The sequence below is a fragment of the Amphibalanus amphitrite genome, unplaced genomic scaffold, assembly GCF_019059575.1.
Source record: "Amphibalanus amphitrite isolate SeventyFive unplaced genomic scaffold, NRLGWU_Aamphi_draft 000353F_arrow, whole genome shotgun sequence".
Classification (NCBI taxonomy): Eukaryota; Metazoa; Arthropoda; class Thecostraca; order Balanomorpha; family Balanidae; genus Amphibalanus; species Amphibalanus amphitrite.
Genome location: NW_024881847.1, coordinates 226,054 through 245,970, shown reverse-complemented (window position 1 = coordinate 245,970; position 19,917 = coordinate 226,054). Strand labels below are relative to the sequence as shown.

General features: G+C 47.2%; 1 protein-coding gene across 1 annotated transcript in view; it reads right to left on the bottom strand.

The window, feature by feature from the left end:
- Nucleotides 1-19,917, bottom strand: part of LOC122389299 (receptor-type tyrosine-protein phosphatase S-like) — a 128,187-nt gene that overhangs the window by 32,069 nt on the left and 76,201 nt on the right. Inside the window, exons 27-31 of the mRNA XM_043381182.1 lie at nt 18,546-18,676; nt 17,710-17,884; nt 8,158-8,234; nt 3,487-3,759; nt 3,038-3,165 (exon numbers count right to left, since the gene is read on the bottom strand). Of these exons, the coding sequence (XP_043237117.1) occupies nt 3,038-3,165; nt 3,487-3,759; nt 8,158-8,234; nt 17,710-17,884; nt 18,546-18,676 (784 nt within the window). The remainder of the gene's footprint in view (nt 1-3,037; nt 3,166-3,486; nt 3,760-8,157; nt 8,235-17,709; nt 17,885-18,545; nt 18,677-19,917) is intronic.

The window sequence follows — 19,917 nt, the reverse complement described above, 5'->3', positions numbered from 1 at the left end:
ATGGCTTCATTGTGTTTGACTTACCGAGACGCATCGACTGATATGCAACATGACCTTTTTCCGGTCAGGTCATGACCTTGACCTGAGGTCAAATTTTCAAGTTGACCTTTCAAGGTCAAATTATAGTTCATTCGACGCGTCTCGGCAAGAGGAACACGATTCTGGCAATAGAAATGTCGTGGCTTTTTTTAGTCGAAAGTTATTGTCGAAAAACACTTTTCGTAAAAACAGCTATTTTTAGAGTTTTTGCCCCCTGGAGGCTAAACCGTTGACCTGAGGTCAATTTTGATGATGGCCTTTTCATAAGAGGAGTTTAAAAGCTATCGATTGCTTTGCCATTCGTTTTTCTAGCTATCATAGTTCCTGAGATAAATGCATGTTTTCTGAGAAATATAATGACATTTGGCAAATTTTGACCTTTGATGACCTCCAGTGACCCCAATATTGTTCTAAGATGAAAATGACCTAAGTACTTTCAAACGTACGCATTGAGAGCTATCGACTGCTTTTTACCGCGTCTTCCTAGCCCTCTTAGTTTTTGAGTTAGAGGTGGGTGGTTACATAATATGCCCCCCCCCCCCCACTAGGGCGAAGTTGGCTGAGACCGCCACTGGGGCGCGGGTTAAAATCGAGGCTCGTCGAAGCAAACCGCTGTTCCAGCTTCGAGGAGCTCACGGCGCATGTCAAGTCATTCTGGGCCAACTTAGGGGGGATCCAGAGCGTCGTAAGCCTCGTCGTAGCTGCGACGTGTCGCAAGTTGTGTAGTAAGTCGTTTTTGAAGGGATCAATCGATGAGTAGCGTTACTTAAGTAGTAAAGTCTATCGCAAATAGCCTGATTTGCGACACAACTTACGAATTTGAAATAGCAGTCGTAAGTTGTGTCGCAAGTAGACCTTGCCTTGAGGAAGAGGTCACAGGTCATTGCCTTGAGGAAGAGGTCACAGGTCACAGGTCATTCGGGTCATGGTCACGAAATTTACATGGTAGGTGTAAAATTGTTTAAACTTTAGATCCTGAAAATTTGGTTGCAATCCGTTGACGCTAACGCGAGTTATAGAGCTTGAACTGACGGGTCGTCTATGAGGCCTCAATCCGTGCCAGCGAGAGTGTTGAAAATGGTGCATAATATGGTATATTCACATTTATTGGGGTATTCGGGGATATGAAGTAGCCTTACACCATTCCAGCAACTACTGGCGAATCCAGAAAGGCGGTCTTGGACGTTGCAAGGGGCATCCCCCAAAATATTCTCCCAATTCCAAAAACGACGTGTCCCAGCTGACCCCGATGACCTCCAATGAGCTGTGCGATGACCCCAAGTTGACCTTTTTGACCTGACCTGTCCCAGATGACCTCCGTGACATCCTATTGAGCTCTCTGATGACTCCAAGCTGACCTCTGTGACCTGACGTGTCCCAGATGACCCCTATGACCTCCAATAGAGCTATGTGATGACCCCAACATGACCTTTGTGACCTGACGTGTCGCAAATGACCTCCGTGACCTCCAATTGAGCTGCTCTCTAATGACTCCAAGCTGACCTCTGTGACCTGACGTGTCCCAGATGACCTCCAATTGAGCTCTCTGATGACCTTTAGTTGACCTCTGTGACCTGACGTGTCCCATATGACCTCTGTGACCTCTAAGTGACCTCTCTGATGGCACGAAGCTGACCTCTGTGACCTGACGTGTCTCAGATGACCCTCATGACCTCCAATAGAGCTCTGTGATGACCCCAAGTTGACCTCTGTTACCTGACGTGTCCCAGATGACCTCCGTGACCTCCAATTGAGCTCTCTAATGACTCCAAGCTGACCTCTGTGACCTGACGTGTCCCAGATGACCTCCAATTAAGCTCTCTGATGACCTTTAGTTGACCTCTGTGACCTGACGTGTCCCATATGACCTCTGTGACCTCTAAGTGACCTCTCTGATGGCACGAAGCTGACCTCTGTGACCTGACGTGTCCCAGATGGCCCCAATGACCTTCAATTGAGCTCTGTGATGACCCCAAGTTGACCTCTGTGACTTGATGTGTCCCAGATGACCTCCGTGACCTCCAATTGAGCTCTGTGATGACCCTAGGTTGACGTCTGTGACCTGACGTGCCCCCAAGTTGCCCTCTGTGACCTGACGTGTCTCAGATTACCTCCGTGGTCTCCAATTGAGCTCTGTGATGACCCCAAGTTGACCTCTGTGACCTGACGTGTCCCAGATGACCTCTGTAACCTCCAATTGTGACCTATATCTACAAATTTCTTACCTCTCTGTGACCCCAAACTCTCGGAACTCATTTTTTCTAAAGCATCGATTCTAGATGCCCTATAGCCACGAATCTCCTGTGATCGATCCCAAATTTTATGGCAAATCACGTGAGCGTTAGCAACCACAAGTCACCCAGTTAATACAAAGCTTCAGAATCAGAGAACATGCTTGACCTTGCTGTCTCATAAGCTCGCAAACCAGAAAGGCTAATGCTCCTTTATGCGTGATAGAGTTTTCGACCTTACTGACGTTTACTACGGGATCAGCTGATCGTGTAGCCTTTTAAATTCTCGAGTAAAGCGGGTATTTAAGCCTCGTCGCAGCTACGTTCTGTCGTATCCTCCGACAAACCCCTCTTTCCTCAAAATCCCTCTTTTTCCGCTACGACACAACTTGCGACGGCATATGTGTCGTAACTTGCGACGTGTCGTAGATGGACTTGCGACGCCCTGGATCCCCCCGGCTAGACCTGCAATGCTGCCAAACATGCCGGTTGGCATGCCGCAGCATGTATTCATGTGTTTGCCTATGAAATGGGGAGCACATTGAGGAGTCATAAACATATCAAAACGCAATATACTCTGTTTTACATGCAAATATAAGGTGAGAACGAACTTATGGGACACCCTGCACCTCCCGCACTTCCGCACGCGCGGAGCTGGCTCCTGTGCTCGCTCGTTTGTCGCCGCAAAGGGTGTCTTACTGGCAATGAAGAACAAACGTTACCAACATTATTTAACTCCTCTGATCTCACACACTAAGCAAACCCACCTGCAGTGGACGACCGTGGGTCCTTCTCCGTCGGGAACGGCGTCCAGCTCGCGGATGAAGCGGGCCAGCGAGGACGGATAGAGGGGCACGCTGTGGTCCGGCCAGGCGGTGTAGTGCAGCTGAGTCACCTGAGACGGGTCCCGGACTGTCAGTCACACTCAATGGGCCACAAGAAGGCTCCGCTAGCCACAAAACGTGCGGCAGCCCATACACAGTGGAGGGCCTTGCACAACGGGCTGAAACTGGACTGAAACACTGTTCGGATCCGCCCCAGGTGGCCCGTTACTGTTGGCATGTTATTGTTATAGAGCCACTGTTCAGCATTAGCTCGACAACCAGGGTTCCGAAGAGCTGTGATTATCATCTGTGGGTCAGGTCTGCAGAGAAAAGGACCGTTCATGACCAATAGCCCACTACCGACCGCTCTCACCACTGCTGGCTTGTCTCACCGTTCTCCTCTCCCGGCCTCGGACCATGACGAACGTCCGCACGGTGTAGTCGTTGGACATGCGACTGCTCTCCTTCTCCACCTTCAGGTTCAGAAGCAGTAGCGGCCTCTCCTCCGGCCAGTAGAGGTCGCATTTCTTCTTGTCTCCCTCCACAAGGTTGGTGAGCATTACCACTCTGGCCACCTTCTTTTCCCAGAGCATCCGCCAGAAATCGAAAATGGTCTCCGGCTTGGGTCCCTGCGTGGCGATATACGCTCCTGGCCGTTCGTAGCCCTGCAGAGAGGAGAACACGTGTTCTGCCTTAGAAAACCGGTTTAAGAATGATAAACGTCTTAGTATTAGACTTAGTGCATCAACATGCTTAGCAAATGCCCAAAGACCAACATGGTGTGATGGCATGTTCTTCAATTATCTGGGTAGGTATCCAACGAAGCTGTATCAGTCGGGGGAGGTTTGGTCAATCGTTGTCATTTTTAGCACATGCTATTTTTGTCACACGTACCAAAAATGACAACGATTCTGCTATTTTTGACAACGATGAAGCCGATTTCACTCCTCAGCAAGGAAATCAAGATTTTGTAAAGATAAGCACTGATTTTCGAAAATAAGTGCTGTCACCTGGTACAAGAAGAAGCCAGCTTTAACATGCCCGTTGTTTGTATGGTAGTTTGTTTTGTGGCCTGAAGTTGGAACCTAAAATTGAAGCATCCGAAAATGATCGATATTGATCAAAAACATGTTGTTGATGAAAAAAAAAAATAATGTATTAAGTTGAGAGAAGAGGCAATTTTATCCAGATGCGTCGTGCGGTGGTTAACTTCTTGAAATTATTTTTGCTTATAACGGCCGCGCATCATCCGTCACAGTGGTGGGCACTTCGATAACTCCCATCGATAACGATTATCGAAGTCGTTATCGACGATAACGTTTTTTCATGTTAATCGTTATTGATTATCGTTATCGAAGTAGCGTTATTGAACTCCCCGTTTTGGTCAATCGATAACGACAACTTCATCAAATAGACGCGAGCGTATTAAAGGGAATAGTTCACCTTCAACATGGGGTTTTGAACTGAGATAGCAGTTTTGTAGATTGAGCACTGAAAAAAAATGCTATTTGGAATGTCTTTCGGCGCAACAAGCTCTGTCGCCAAAGACGTTCAAATTTTTATTTGCACGCTTGTTTGTTTGTTTATACCAGAAAAGTAATATTTTCACTGTTCAAAGCCCTCCTTTTTGTGTAAGCAGCTGGGTAATACAGGGTGTCCCAAAAATAATGTCACACCTTTCCAGTGTCAATTTCATGAAAATAACAAACATGAGAGGCGCGCTTTTCTTACACATGCATCCCACCTTCTCCCTGATGCGGGCAAGCATAGGCGGTCCGGGGCATCAGACATCAACATGTCTAGCTTCTGTATACTGACCTTGGGCCAGACAGATCGAACGTTCCTGGTCAGCGTGCGTTCAGGTTATCCTGGCGCCGTTTTGCTCATCTCTTACAGGACGATCGCCCAAAGATTTTCTATCGGCGACAGGTCGGGGCTATTCACCGGCCATTTGTCCTTCTCCCAGAATGCTGGGAAGTTCGATCTGTACCAGTCCTTCGTCGTTCTAGCTCGATGAGCCAGGGCACCGACTTGTTGAAAGATGGCCCTGGACATGTTCAGCAGAAGTTTTCGGCTAAAACGTGACTTGGTGGGCTTCAGCTTCAGAGTCATCCTCCAGTACCGATGGATTGTCGACTTGGAGACTAGATGACCGTTGGCAATCAGCCTCCTTGCCAGTTTCCTTGTGGATAAGCCCGTCTTTAGCTCCGCACTTCGCGATGACGATCTGCGCTATACCCGGCTGGCGGAAGTCTTCCTGCCGCGACCTAGCTTGTTCCCAGGCGTCTATCCGCTTCTGTCGCGTGATAACCAGCGCCAAATCGTGCGACAACTCATGCCCAGTACCTCGGCGACCTGGCCGTGGGTCATGCCACCGGCAGCCATGCCGACTGCCCCGCTGCGGGACGATTTGCTCTGCAGTTTCGCCATCCTGGACAACTGGTTCGCGCGCACTGGGTACTGCCCCGGAAATGACCTCCGTAGTCCGTACACCCCTTGACCGGTCAGGGTCACAAAAATTCGAAGGTCACGTGATTAGAATGTAGCCAATATGGTCTGGGGGCCAGTGCCGGTGAAATTATATTGATATTGCGCAGTAGAAGGCAAAACAAAGGTTGTGGGAGGGTGTGATATTAATTTTGGGACACCCTGTAATGGTGTTGTATGAGCGAATGGGTTAAATATTCATTAGAAGCTTATTTCTTTCAAATATTTTATCCTTTCGCTTTTCATTCTTTTTTGAAGTTATCGTTATCGTTATCGCGTTATCGAAGTGACCGATTTGGTTATCGAGTTATCGTTATCGAAGTCGCTGACCTCGAAAGAGGTTATCGAATTATTGTTATCGAAGTCCCGGTCAAGTTACGAGTGCCCACCACTCATCCGTCATTACATGGCGGTCGTCATAAGCAAAAATAATTTCAATAAGTAAACCACCGCATCTGGATGAAATCGCCTCCTCTTTCAACTTAACATATTCATTGTTTCATCAAAATTATGTTTTCGATCAATATTGATCATTTTCGGATCTGCAAATTGAAGTTCCAACGTCAGGCCACAAAAAAGGGTACCTATACTTCAACGTTGTATCATACAAACAGCGGCCATATTAAAGCTGGTTTCTTCTTCTTGCACCAGGAGGCAGCACTTCGTTTCCAAAATCAGTACTTGTATTTCCAAAATCGTGATTTCCTCGCTGAGGAATGATCGGCTTCATCGTTGCCAAAAATAGCTGATAACGTTGTCATTTTTGGCACATGGTTGCCAAAAAAGGCATGTGCTAAAAATGACAACGATTGACCAAACCTCCCCCGACTGGTATAGGATTTCCGTTCTTACCTTCCACCGACGATACAAATTACAAAAATTAATTAAAGGGACCATCCCACCTTTATAAAAGTTAATGCATTGTCAAAGAAGTGATGCACCGTGGTTCAGAAAGAGCGGAAATGAATATCTACCAAACTTCACCGAAAAAAATATTCAGCGGTCTTTGAGATATTATACTTTTATTTTTTAGGGAGGGGTCCTGCGCTGTTTCTATGACGTCATTTAGAAGAAATAATTTGGTATCTTAAAAGTGCGACAGATGTTGCGCGCAGGACAGTATATACCAAGGAGATAAATACCTACTAGGTGGCTTCACGAGAGAATGCTGACGCCATGATGATAACTTTTTTGGGGGTAAAAACTGCATCTATGATATATCTTTACACATTGAAATAAACGGCAGCAGTTGTCTTTTACCAAGGTTTTAGTATAAGACATAAAAATTGCTAGATCTGCGCTGACGTCACAAAGTCTAAGGTTGCATTCAAATCCATTAGCCCCCTAGTATCCGAAAACTGCAGACTTTGAATCAGTGTTCGCCACGGGCCGCAAAATCCCAGTCCAGCCCAGCCCAGGCTGATACCCAAGCCCATGGGTTCACAGCCCGGCCCAGCCCGAGCCCATTCATGGCAAAAGAGTCAAAGCCCAGCCCGGCCCAGTCCCTCAAAAATGAATGGTTTAAAAATTATTGACAGCATACAGGTACCCATAGGAAGCAAAGAAACAATCCTTTGCGAGCAGCATGCACATTGCACAATGCACATTGCATGCATGCTTTATTAACTCGTTTTTAGTCTTGTACAGTAATAAGCTATGTAGTTATAGCTTTTGTCTCAGTTGCGAACCCCTGACTCCAGTTTACAGTTCTTGGCCCAGCCCATCCAGAGCCCATCGATCCTTCATATTTGAGGGCCCAGCCCAGCCCGTAGCCCAGCCCAGCCCATGGCCCATTGGGCTGGCCCGGCCCATGGCGAACACTGCTTTAAATTTAAATATGTCCGCATTAAAGCATTTCTAGATGTTGTGAGTGCCCAAACCTGTAATTGCAAGCCAGGGACCTTATTGGGCCGCGAATTGGGCTATCTCAACTCAAAACTAATGTTAAAGTGACCAAGTAACATTAGTTCTTTGTTGAGCTACCCATTCTCTGGCCTACAATTACCGGTTTGGGTACTCACAGCATCGAAAAATGCTTTAAATTGAAAATGGTTGATCTCAAAGATGCAGCACTTTGATTCAGAGGGGTTAATGTATTTGAATGCCCCCTCTGAATGACGTGCATAAAGTTGCCTCTGAATGTGTGACGTCAGCGCAGAAATAAATTTTTTAGATCTTTTACTAAAACGTTTGGTAACACGTGGTGGTCTATGTTACATAGCGCGCAACATCTGCCGCACTTTAACGATGCCAAATTAATGCTTCCAAATGACGTCGTAGGAACAGCGGAGGTCCCAAAAAGTAAACAAAAGTAAACGTCTGATGACTTGAAAACCAGCGAATATTTTTCGGTGAAATTTGGCGGATATTCATTTTTGATCTTTCTGAACCAAGGGACATCACTTTAATGCCAATTCATTTTAACTTTTTTGAAGGTGGTAGGGTTCTATAAGATGGGTTGGTCATTTTAACAGTGATTTTCTATAAAAATTATCTTTACGTTGCCCATGCGTCGTGTGAGAATCAAATGATTCCAAAAGGAAGTCGCTAAGCTAACGTCAAAATTCCTTACTTACGTCGACGAAATTGGCGTTGATGTAATCTGAGAACTCATTCGCTTCCAGTTTTTTCAGTTTCACACGGCTGCTGTCGTCTGTCCATACACATTAATCACGTCAAAGACACAGCCAGAGCAGTGAGCACTTAGACCCCCTTCCTTTTTTAGAGCCTTGCCTCCAAGCCAATCACTGCGTAGTGCGTACCGCATCAGGTGTCACCAGGGGCGTAACTTTATATCTCTTTGGGGGGCTTTAGCCCCCCCCCCCCCGTGGTAAATTGAGCCCCCCATCGGAAACTTAGAGCCCCCTTGACTAATTGTTATTCCTTGATGACAAACTCAAATAACAGAACACTAAAATGCAATTTTCCCATTTTTCATTATACAAGAGTTTCCAGGTTTGAGGATGATCGTGGACTTGTAAACACCCTTCAACATGATTTTTGCAGTGCCTACCGTTGGATGAGTAAAAATAAGACATTTCTCTATTTTCTGAGAAATAATGTTACATACTTAACCCGCGCCCCGTAGGGCTATCGGCGGACTCTACCACCCGTAGGGGGGGGGGGCGTTTCGGCCCCCCCCCCCCTAAGATCTCTGAAATTTACCGGCCGATTTTCAAAATTCAAACGGCGTTCGATAGCCCCAGCGAGGAACTACCTTGTGACCAAATTCCATTGACCTAGGTCAAACCGATGACGTCACAGGTCAGGTCAAAGGTCGGATTTTCACCGTTCACAAGCATTTCAAGAAATGTGTTGTGAAATCGAGTAAATTGGTAATTCATTGAAAACTATCGATGGTACATTGTCCGTCAAACACATACTTTGCTATCTGAGGTCACTGATACCAGGTCAGGTCACAGCGAGGTCAGGTCACCGGGGGTCACAATATGAAAGTGTCGTGTGATGCATGTTTTATGGTCCATTTTACATGACAAATGCGATTATGTGGGTCAGGCAGCCCTTGGGGCCAGTCTAAGTCACGTTTTGGTGAAGGTCAGGTCAAGGTCAGGTCAAATTAAGTTAAATTTTAAAGTTGATATTTTTGCATAAAATGGGTATTGCTTCGATGCACCTTGTCACGGGGAGTCTAATAATGGTCTTTGTTTTGCTATACGAGGTCTAGAATTGCCAAAAATTGAGTTTGAAAATTTGACGTCATCATTTTTGAACAGTTTTTTTCGCTATAACTTGGCCAAAAAAAGAGGGATCGATCTGCAATTTGGTATGTAGATAGAAGACGGTAGGTACTATCACATACTTATATTTCGGTTTTCCAAAACTCAAAAAACTTTTTGGATTTTTTGGCAAATATAAAAGATGTTTTTTTTATTTTTTGGGGTCAAAACGCAAAAATGTTAAAAATTCGAGATCGCAGTTTTGTAGCCCTGTCAATTCTACACCTTATAAGTTTTAATCATTTTCTGTTTCTTCAAAGCTGTAGGCCTGACAGGTCTTCTCGCGAAGGTCTTTTTCGGTCGAAAATGACTGAACATGATGTCATTCTGTCATTTGTGGCCAACCTATCATATCCTCTGGAAAAATTTTTGGTCACAATGTGTACCATTGATGCCCGGAAGGGTCCTGAAAGTTTGCTGGCGATATCTCCAGCCGTTTAGGAGATGTCGACGGAAAAGGACAGGCGGGGCCGTTTCGGCCTCCCCTACGGGGCGCGGGTTAAATTGCTTTTCTTGAAAGCAAAGGTTAAATTATGTTGCTACTGACAAATCAAATTTGTCAAAAACGCTGACATTAACCCTCGCATATGTGCGGCGTTTGCCAGCTTCTAATGTGTAGGGGGTTGGTTGGACCCTCCCCCCCCCCCTTGCCGTTTGGCCCCTGATTAAGCTAGAGCTTCACGGAAAAAACGAGCGTGTTGCCCGTGACGAGAGGAGGCCGATGATACCCAGTTTTCAGTTTTTTTACCCAGATGATACCAAGGTCCTAGGTCATTGGTTGACCTTCCCGGTCAGGTCAATGACCCAAAGTCGGGAAAATCGGGACCTGTTAGAAAGTCGTAGAGTGTGGCTGCTTAGGGGTTTTTCGGGGTGCTGATCAGGAATATGGTGTTAGTTTTGATCACAGATGATGTCTTTAAGCATTTAGACCAGGTCGGGTGAGGTCAGGTCAGGTCAACCAGTAGGGGTTGTGACGGGTATTCGTAGTACGTGTCAACCGCCTCTGGCAGCTTCGTAGCATGTTACGAAGGCACCAGAACTACTTCGTTAACCCTATTAGTGGCAGGGGGGTTGTTTTTATCCACCCCTCAGGTTTTTCGGGAATATCTCCGAAACCGCTAAAGCTACGATGCTGAAATTTTCTGACTTTTCCTAAAACTAAATTGGGCACATTCCCTGAAAATTTCAAGTTCATAACTTTACCAGGGGCGGCTCCAGAGCACTGGGAATTGGGGGTCCTATTCGTGAAGCGAGTCATTTGGGCGAAGATCACGATGCTGCACCAGTTTTACGAACAGTGAATGAAAGGTATCATGTGATAACATATACAAAGTTATTGTGCATCCTCTTTTGACACGTTTTTGCTATAATAGGCGGATCCAGGCGTCCAAAAAGGGGGGTTATTTTTCACCTCCCAACATAGGTGCCCTGACACCGCCTATGCATGACCAATACAATTTTAGTCGTTCTCTCATAAGAAAATTGTAACATAACAAGACCATTGCCACCCTTTTTAGAAACAGTACCAACAAAAGCCTTATTTACTATACTTTTTGTGTACCCCCAATCTCAATGTTCTGTATCCGCCTATGATTTTTGAAAATGCATATTTTTAGGATCCATGTGAATTCCTGGTTCATTCTCTATCGATCGGCAAAAGTTGCGTTAAGATTGGTTCAGAAACCTGGCCGTGATAAACAGTCTAAAATGTATCTGCAATTTGCCCGTTTTTACCCCCCTCTACCCCCCTATTGACATTTTTTATTTTTTTTTTAGAAATGTAGATCTCGTTGAGCCAAATCGAATGTCGTTTGAATTTTGAAAATCGGCCGGTTAGATCTCGAGATATCAAGGGGGGGTCGTAAACAGCCCCCCCCCCCCTGCCACTAATATGGGGTAGCCAGGAGCCTGCCACTAATAGGGTTAATGTTCAAATAGTTTCTAAATTCGAATTCAGCTCCAAAAACTAGCCTTGAAACATGTAAAGCTAAAAAAAGTGAACCGAGGTTACCAAAGGTCAATGACCTGACCTTACCTTCAGGTGACCTTGACATCCACCCAAATGCATGGGAGCATCATCAAATCACATGTTTGAACGTTTGAAACCACGAGAAGCTTGCAAACGCGCGACTTATGTGAGCTGACATACGCCGAATCGCGATTCCGGCCAAACATGGGTTCGAGAAATAGGTCACAGGTCAAAGGTCACTTGGGTCAGGGTCATGAAATTTTCAGAGTAGGTTTAAAATTGATCAACTCGAGGTTACTGAAAGTGTCGTCGCGATCGGCCGCTTTTTACGCGAGTTATTCGCGAAAATCCATGGGGGTCCATCCGATCCCCCCCCCCCTACACATGCGAGGGCTAGGTCATTAGGTGACCTTTCAGGTCAGGTCAATGTTCCAAATGTCGGGAAAATCGGGACCTGCTAGAACTGCGTAAAGTTAAGATGTTATCGGGTTTTTCGGGGTGCTGATCACGAATATCATGTTAGTTTTAATCACAGATGATGTCTTCATACATTTAGGCCAGGCCAGGCCAGGTCAGGTCAGGTCAGGTCAACCATTAGGCGTCCTACCGGCTATGCTATCTATAGTAGGTGTCAACTGCCACTGACGGCGTCGTAGCATGCTACGAAGGCACCAAAACTACTTCGTAAATGTTCAAACGGATGCTAAATTCGAAATCAGCCCGAAAGACTACCTAAGAATCATGTAAAACTCGAAAAAGTGAACCGAGGTCATCAATTAGGTCAATGACCTGACCTGACCTACAGGTGACCTTCACACCCACCATGATGCATGGGACGAACATCATTTCACATGTTTGGACGTCTACAATCACAAAAAGGCTGGAGACGCGCGGATAAAGTGAGCTGACATACGCCAAATCGTGATTCCGGCCGAACATGGTCTCGAGAATCAGGTCACAGGTCAGAGTAGGTGTAAAACTGATCAACTCGAGGATACATAGTTAAAGTTTCGTCGCGATCGGCCGCTTTTTGCGCGAGTTATTTGCGAAAAACCATGAGAGGGTACATCCGACCCCCTACACATGCGAGGGTTAACCCTCGCCGGCCGAGGGGGGGGGGCGGGTGCTGCCCCCCCATAGGGCTTTTTCGCGATAGCTCTGAACACGCTGGCGATAGAGAGCTGAAACTTGGCAAACCTGACATTTGATTCAAGCCGGATCTTTTGAAACCAGCCGCAGGTTTTCAGGTCAGGTAAGGTCACTGACCTATGACGTCATAGGTAAGTGAATATCTGCACGGTCTTCAGATGTCGCAACTTCGCAACGCCCTCACTGCCAGAGGAGCTTTCACAGAGAAATGAAACTTGAAGGATCCAGTATCCATTACAAGTCTCACAACTTGTATATCTCAGATTTTCCTAAAGGTCATATGAGGTCAGGTCATTTTCGTGACCTCACCATTACCTATAAGTCAATGGGGAAAAATTAAAACTGCTATTCTGGCGCCAGGAACGATCTCCAACTAACTCACACACAGAATCGTGATTTGATGCACTCCTTGCAAGGTTAGATGCGTCACTTTTGCAATGCTGACCTTGCGTGACGTCATTTTATGACGTCATCATTGTCATATTAGTTTTTCGTCAATAACTCCCGATCAAATTGAGCTAGCGAGTTGGGAAAGCTCCCAATGGACTCAGGAAGACCTGCCAAATCGATTGATATGCAACACGACCTCCTTCGACCAATTTCGTGACCTGGGGGCGCCATGACCTGACCGTGACCTGAGGTGAACACCCTAAGGTGACCTCACCCAAGCAAAAAGTACATCATTCGATGCGCCTGAGCGAGCCGAACACGATGATGCCAAAATCGCGGTTCTGGGGCCGTTTTTGCGAAGTTATTCACCAAAAACTGAACCGTACCTTGGGGCACTTGACCTGACCTCAAAGGCCAGCGGTTGACAAAGGACCTTAAACTCGAGTATCAATCTCTGCGTCTCATAACGGCGCATACGCTCGTTTTTTCCGCGACGCGCTAGCTCCACCAGGGGCGAAACGGCGAGGGGGCATACCCCCCCCCCCCCCACTCGGCCGTCGCGTATGTAGAAAACCAAAAGGTCCGGCGGGGGTTAATGCTTCCAAATGCACTTATCGGTACCTTTTCGACATGGTACACCCTCAAAGCTTGTAACGAGCCTTCGCTCGGGTGTCGCTCTCTACCCCCCTCCCTCCGCTTCACACCGGTCATGGCTGGATTTCTGCACCCATGCACCCACAATGTTCCAGCCGTTCCTACGCCCATGCCCTAAAAGACCGGCATAGGCCGGCGTTGGACCCCAGGGACCAGTGGAGGGCCCTTAAAGGCCAAGATGGGCCCTCAGAGGCCAATCCGGGCTCTTAGAGACCGACATCGGGTCTTCAGAATCCAGTGCGGGGCCCCCAGAGGCACTTAACCCGGCACCGCCTGGGCTATTTCCGTACCCACGACAGCCTGGGGGGGTCGGATCCGACCCCCCCCCCCTGTTATCTCGAGAACCAATGGTCGTATCGAGCCCCGCGAGGCGGCGTTCGAAAGGTCTCTACAAGACCTTCCCAAAGCACTCTTAAGATTTTAGGATTGAGGTCAACTTTTGGGTCAAAATCAGGTCAAAGGTCAAATTCTAGGGTTTTGCATGATTGGGGTCATCATGATAGTGACTGGCAGGACAGCGGAATCGATAGCTGCTGCTCGAAACTCACCAAAAATAACCTCAAAGACCTAGTGAAGGTACCATGTGCGTTTTGGGGTCATACTAAGTACGGGTCAAGGTCAGGTCAGGTCACGAAAGGTCACGGTTTTCACTTTCTGCTACATGGGCGTGCGACACATGTTTTATGGCTTATTTTTCACGCCGAATCCGATGGTAATGGTTATATGTGACCCCAAGTCACTGTTCTGTAGATAAGTGTGCATTGAAAACATAAAAAATCGTTTATACTATACATAACTAAACAAGGGCTAAGTAAAAAGTCAAGTTTCAACTTTTTATTTTTGACATAAAAATGCACTTTTCTATGCGATTTTTGTCCCAGGAATCTAGTGGTGCCATTTGTTTTTACATGGAATGTTCAGAAGTGCCTCTGATTCACGAAAATGCTTCTGACGTCACCATGCCCTATGCATGTTGGAGCTATTTTTTACAATTGGGGGTGAAAAATCAAGATAGAAAGTTGAAATTTGGGACATCTAATGTTCTAATGGAGCTCTATAACATATATTCCGGATTATTGGAAAATCTGAACATTTTGGATTTTATAAGCTGTTTTCCAAAAAATATAGTTTTTTTTTAATTTGTAGGGGTAAAAACGCATTTTATTTAAAAAAATCCGAGATAACCATTTTAAAGAAACCGTTGAGCTGCGTCTATTCATGTCCCTAATTTGCAATTTGCTTTAAACCTTGATTTTTTGCGATTTTTTAAACATTTACCACTTTTTGACTGAAAACGCCATGTAGTTACATTACTAAAATCAATATATCTCAAAAAGTTTTGGGGAAAATCCTAAAAATTACACAGGAGACGTCAAATTGATGAGGGAGAAGGTACGCCAAGTTTAAAGGGACCCTCCCACCTTAACATTAGATTTGAGTTGAGATAGCCAAAATGGGGTCCCTGGCTCACAATTACCGGTTTCGGCACTCACAACATCGAGAAATGCCTTAAATCGGAAATATTGAATTTCAAAATTGCAGCTTTTGATTCAGAGGGGCTAATGCATAGGAATACCCCTCTGAATGTGTGACGTCAGCGCAGATATCTAACGATTTTTAAATGTTTGACTAAAACGTTTTGTAGCACGCGGTGGTATATGCTGCTTTGCGCGCAACAAGTGCCGCACTTTCAGCTGCCAAAATATTGCTTCCAAATAAAGTCGCTAGGAACAGCGGAGATCCCAAAAAGTAAACAAAAGTAAAAGTCTAATATCTTGAAAACCGGTGAATATTTTTCGGTGAAGTTTGGTAGATATTCGTTTTCGCTCTTTCTGAACCGAGCGACATCACTTTCATGCCAATTCATAAACTTTTTTGAAGGTGGGAGGGTCCCTTTAAAGTTGATAGCGGAAGCGGTTCATGAGTTATTCGAGAAAAACGGAGGGGGTCGGATCCGACCCCCCCCCCCCAGGCGGTCGCGGGTTAACTTAAGGCTAGTCTTAACCCGCGCCCTGATGGGGGGGGGCCATTTTGGCCCCCCCTGTGTTTTTTCTTAAATAGCGAAAAAACGGCGGCGCGCAGCGCCGCCAAATTTTGGGTTCCTTACCGGGCATCAATTTGACACCTTCACACAAAATTTCAAGTCACAGGTCACCTCAGGTCAGGAGTTATTGAGGTCAAACTGAGGTCATGTTCGAGCAAAAATGAGCAAAAAACATGACATCTTGAAACGCTCACCAATTCTACAGTTAACAAGCAATTTTAAAGTTCTTTATGTGGTTGTGTAGAGAAAAGACGGCGCTACAAAACTGCTATCTCGGATTTTCGAAATTTTGGGATTTTGACCCCCAAAAATCAAAAAAATTGATTTTTTTTAGAAAAACTCAAAAAAATTCCAAAATATTTTCGAATTTCGAAAAAACCGGAAGATATGTGATAGTCCCTGCGCTCTTCGATATACATACCAAATTTTAGATCGATACCTCTTTTTTGGCCAAGTTATAGCGAAAAAACTGTTAAAAATTGATGACGTCAAATTTTTGAACTTAATTTTTAGCAATTCTAGACCTCGTAACGCAAAACAGAGACCACCATTGAACTCCCCGTGACGAGCTGCATCGAATCGATATCCATTTTATGCAAAAATAAAAACTTTGAAATTTGACCTAATTTGACCTGACCTTGACCTGACCTTGACCTGACCTTGACCAAAACGTGACCTAAGCTGGCCCTAAAGTCTGTCTGACCCACATAATCGCATTTGTCATGTAAAATGGACCATAAAACATGTATCACACGACACTTTCATATTGTGACCCCCCCAGTGACCTGACCTCTGTGACCTGACCTGGTATCAGTGACCTCAGATAGCAAAATATGTGTTTGAAGAACATTTCTCCATCGATGATTTTCAATGAAATGCATTTTACTCGATTTTACAACGCATTTCTTGAAATGCCTGTAAACGGTGAAAATTCGACCTTTGACCTGACCTGTGACGTCATCGGTTTGACCGAGGTCAATGAAATTGGGTCACAAGGTAGTTCCCCGCTGGGGCTATCCAACACCGTTTACCGCTTGTCGCTATGTTGCGTGGTTCTCGAGATCTGAGGGGGGGGGGGCCAAAATGGCCCCCCCCCCCATCAGACCGCGTTGCTCGGCAGACCCCATCTGGGCGCGGGTTAAGACAGAAATGAGGCCATTAGAGGCCGGCGTGAGGCCCTCAGCCGCTGGTTGGGCCCCTGAGGCCGGTTTAGGGGCCCTCAAAGGCCAGTGGAGTGCCCTCAGAGGTCAATGTGGGTCCTCAGCGGTCAAATTGTGGGCGCTTGGCCGCTACTGAAGGGCCATAAGAGGTCAGTGTAGGACCCACAAAGACCGGTATGGGAGCTGTTAATAGCTGGCGTGGGTTTTCCCGAGCCTCGTGACAATCGAATACGGGCCTGGGCCCCATATGCCCATGGGGGCCCATCGGTTGTTTTTTTTTTTTGGGGGGGGGGGGCAAATGATATGATGGCCCCCTGATTTGCCTTTGGGGGAGCCATGGCCCTGATGCCCCCCCCCCCCTGCGACCGCCACTGCTTGAGAGCGATTGCCGCAGTTCGATGTTTTGCATCAAAATCGGCCAAACTTGACGTCACTATGACGTCATTTCCGATCGACCTATGATTGCTACGAAATTTTATTTGCACACTAGGCGTTAAATTGATGCAGCCAAAAGATACTGCAAGTTTCGTGATGATCAGCGGTTTAGAAGATATTGCAGAGAACTAGAAGGGAGGCTCTGTAGACCCCCCCCCCCTCCCCTCCCAAGTCGTGCGAGGGTAAATGGATGAATACATCATCTTTGAACAAAATGGACAATCATAAAAATAAACTAAAATTAACAAAACTGAAAAACTAACAAATCAGAGCCCCCAAGAAAAAAAAACATATCAACCTCACAGTGAAATTATCCAAGCACCTGAAACTCGTACGCTAGAGGTTGTTGGATGGCAGGCAGGCTTCAACTTTTAGTAGCCACCATTTGAAAATTAGGCAAATTTGGGATAAATGGCCTCGGATTGGGGCATCAAGTACCTTCCTCTCTACATAACACTGAAACAAAAATCTGATATTTTGCACAAAAAAAAAGAAATCCTTAATACCTTCAACGCTTAATGAACCATTCGCAAAAAAAAAACTGTCGTAAGACCCACTCGCCGGCCACGGTGACTCTCAGGCCCACTCACACGGCAGCAGGTTGCAGTATCTGTTCTTGGCCCGGTTCTGCGGCAGACTGCCGTAGAGGCAGGGCTGTGTTAGACCCAGCGGCAGGCTTGCGAACTGCGACTGTAGCAGATCCGTGTTCCGAGCGACTGCCACCAGCTCCGACAAGCGAACCCGCGACTTGTTCAGGAACTGCGGCTGCGGTGGCGAAAACAAGTACAGCAGAGAATCGGTAAGAGTTACACCGGCTGAACGGGTATTCTAAACATGGCATGTCCTTCAACTTAGGTATAGGTACGTAAGTAAAAGTTGCCAATTTGGTCACTCTCTCTCTCTCTCTCTCTCTCTCTCTCTCTCTCTCTCTCTCTCTCTCTCTCTCTCTCTCTCTCTCTCTCTCTCTCTCTCTCTCTCTCTCTCTCTCTCTCTCTCTCTCTCTCTCTCTCTCTCTCCCTCTCCCTCTCCCTCTCCCTCTCCCTCTCCCTCTCCCTCTCCCTCTCCCTCTCCCTCTCCCTCTCCCTCTCCCTCTCCCTCTCCCTCTCCCTCTCCCTCTCCCTCTCCCCTCCCCCTCCCTCCCTCCCTCCCTCCCTCCCTCCCTCCCTTCTCCAAACGCACACACACGCACGCACGCACGCACGCACGCACGCACGCACACACACCACACACAGACACACAGACACACGCACGCACGCATGCACGCACGCACGCACGCACGCACGCACGCACGCACGCACGCACGAACGCACGCACGCACGCACGCACGCACGCACGCACGCACGCACGCACGCACGCACGCACGCACGCACGCACGCACGCACGCACGCACGCGCGAGCATTTTGAAATGCGCAAAATCCAACGCACCGCCATATATTCGTAGGTGTAATTCTCGTCTCCCTCCTCTCCATCCGGATCCGTGATGCATTCGTAGAGGTGGTCCTCGTTGCATTCCTCTCCACCCGGATTGGAGTGGAGCTCTTCCATTGGCACTTGTGCTGGAGTAGGTGTTAACCAAAATATCATCAACATTAGCATGTGGATCGTTGAAATAATAGCAGTGGCGCGGGAACTACTTTCAAGCTTGGGAGGGGGGCACACCTGATACTTTCTAGAAGATAGGGTACCCCCAAATCTAGTTTTCTCACCGGTTTTTGGCGACTTATTTTTCACACCTTGGCCTTTTCAACGAAAAAAAAAACGAAACGAAAACATTTGCAAAAAGTGAGATATTCCGTCTCATCTGAGCCAAGGAACTACCTTTTGGTAACCTGGAAGAAGAAATCTTCCACATGAGCTGTCAAGCCAGGTAAACAGGGGGATTTTTTCTATCTAAATGTTTTCTTCCACTCAGTTTTCCTTTGTGACCCACGAAAGCCAATTTAGGGAAGACAAGCTGCCCCGACGGTTCCTGGCTTTATGAGAAGTTGACGTTCGCGATCCGTTCTGCACGGGCATCACGTTCACATAGTTGGCTGATGTAAGGTCGATCCCCCGCTGACGAGTTCTGTCGAGAGAACCACACCGCCGCGGGTTCACAACGGTGCCCCCTTAGACGAGAAAAAAAAAACTAGTTGGCTAATAAAAAATCACTGCTGCGTGTGTTGACGCGCACGCAGCCCTGTGCCGACTGACACCCGCGCGCCGGCCTCCTGCCCTCCCGCCCCGCGTCCTGCGCCGCCCCCTCCCTCCCCGTGTCGTATCTCCACTTAATTTACCCCCCCCCCCCTCCAACCCCACTCCCTCCCTCCCTTTGCCGTGTGTCGCTCCCCGGCCTTAGCCTCTCCGCCGCTAAGGTGGCTGTTGACGTCCGCGGTCCGTTCTGCACGCGGGCATCACGTTCACATAGTTGGCTGATGTAGTTCTCTCGAGAGAACCGCCGCCAAACCCGCCAATTCGGAGGAACCCGCAATCCACCGGAAGTACCGGCGTGTCGCCCATCTGAAGTCATCGGTCATGACCGTCGCCACGCCCCTCCGTCAAAGCGCATCCATAGTAGGCCTCTCGCGACCCCAACCGCTATACATACCTACCTGAGGTCACCGCTCACGCCTCCAGCCGTGCCATCGGCGGCAGAACTCACGACTAGGGTCCCGTGACCCCATCCGCTTCATCCGCCTGGGATCATCACCTGTCACCTCCGTCCGCGCCATCGCTGACCGACTACTCACCTGAGGTCCCCACTCGTAATTCAGAATTCTCCCCTGTTCCGAGGCCGGGCCAACTCCAGCTCCCCAGC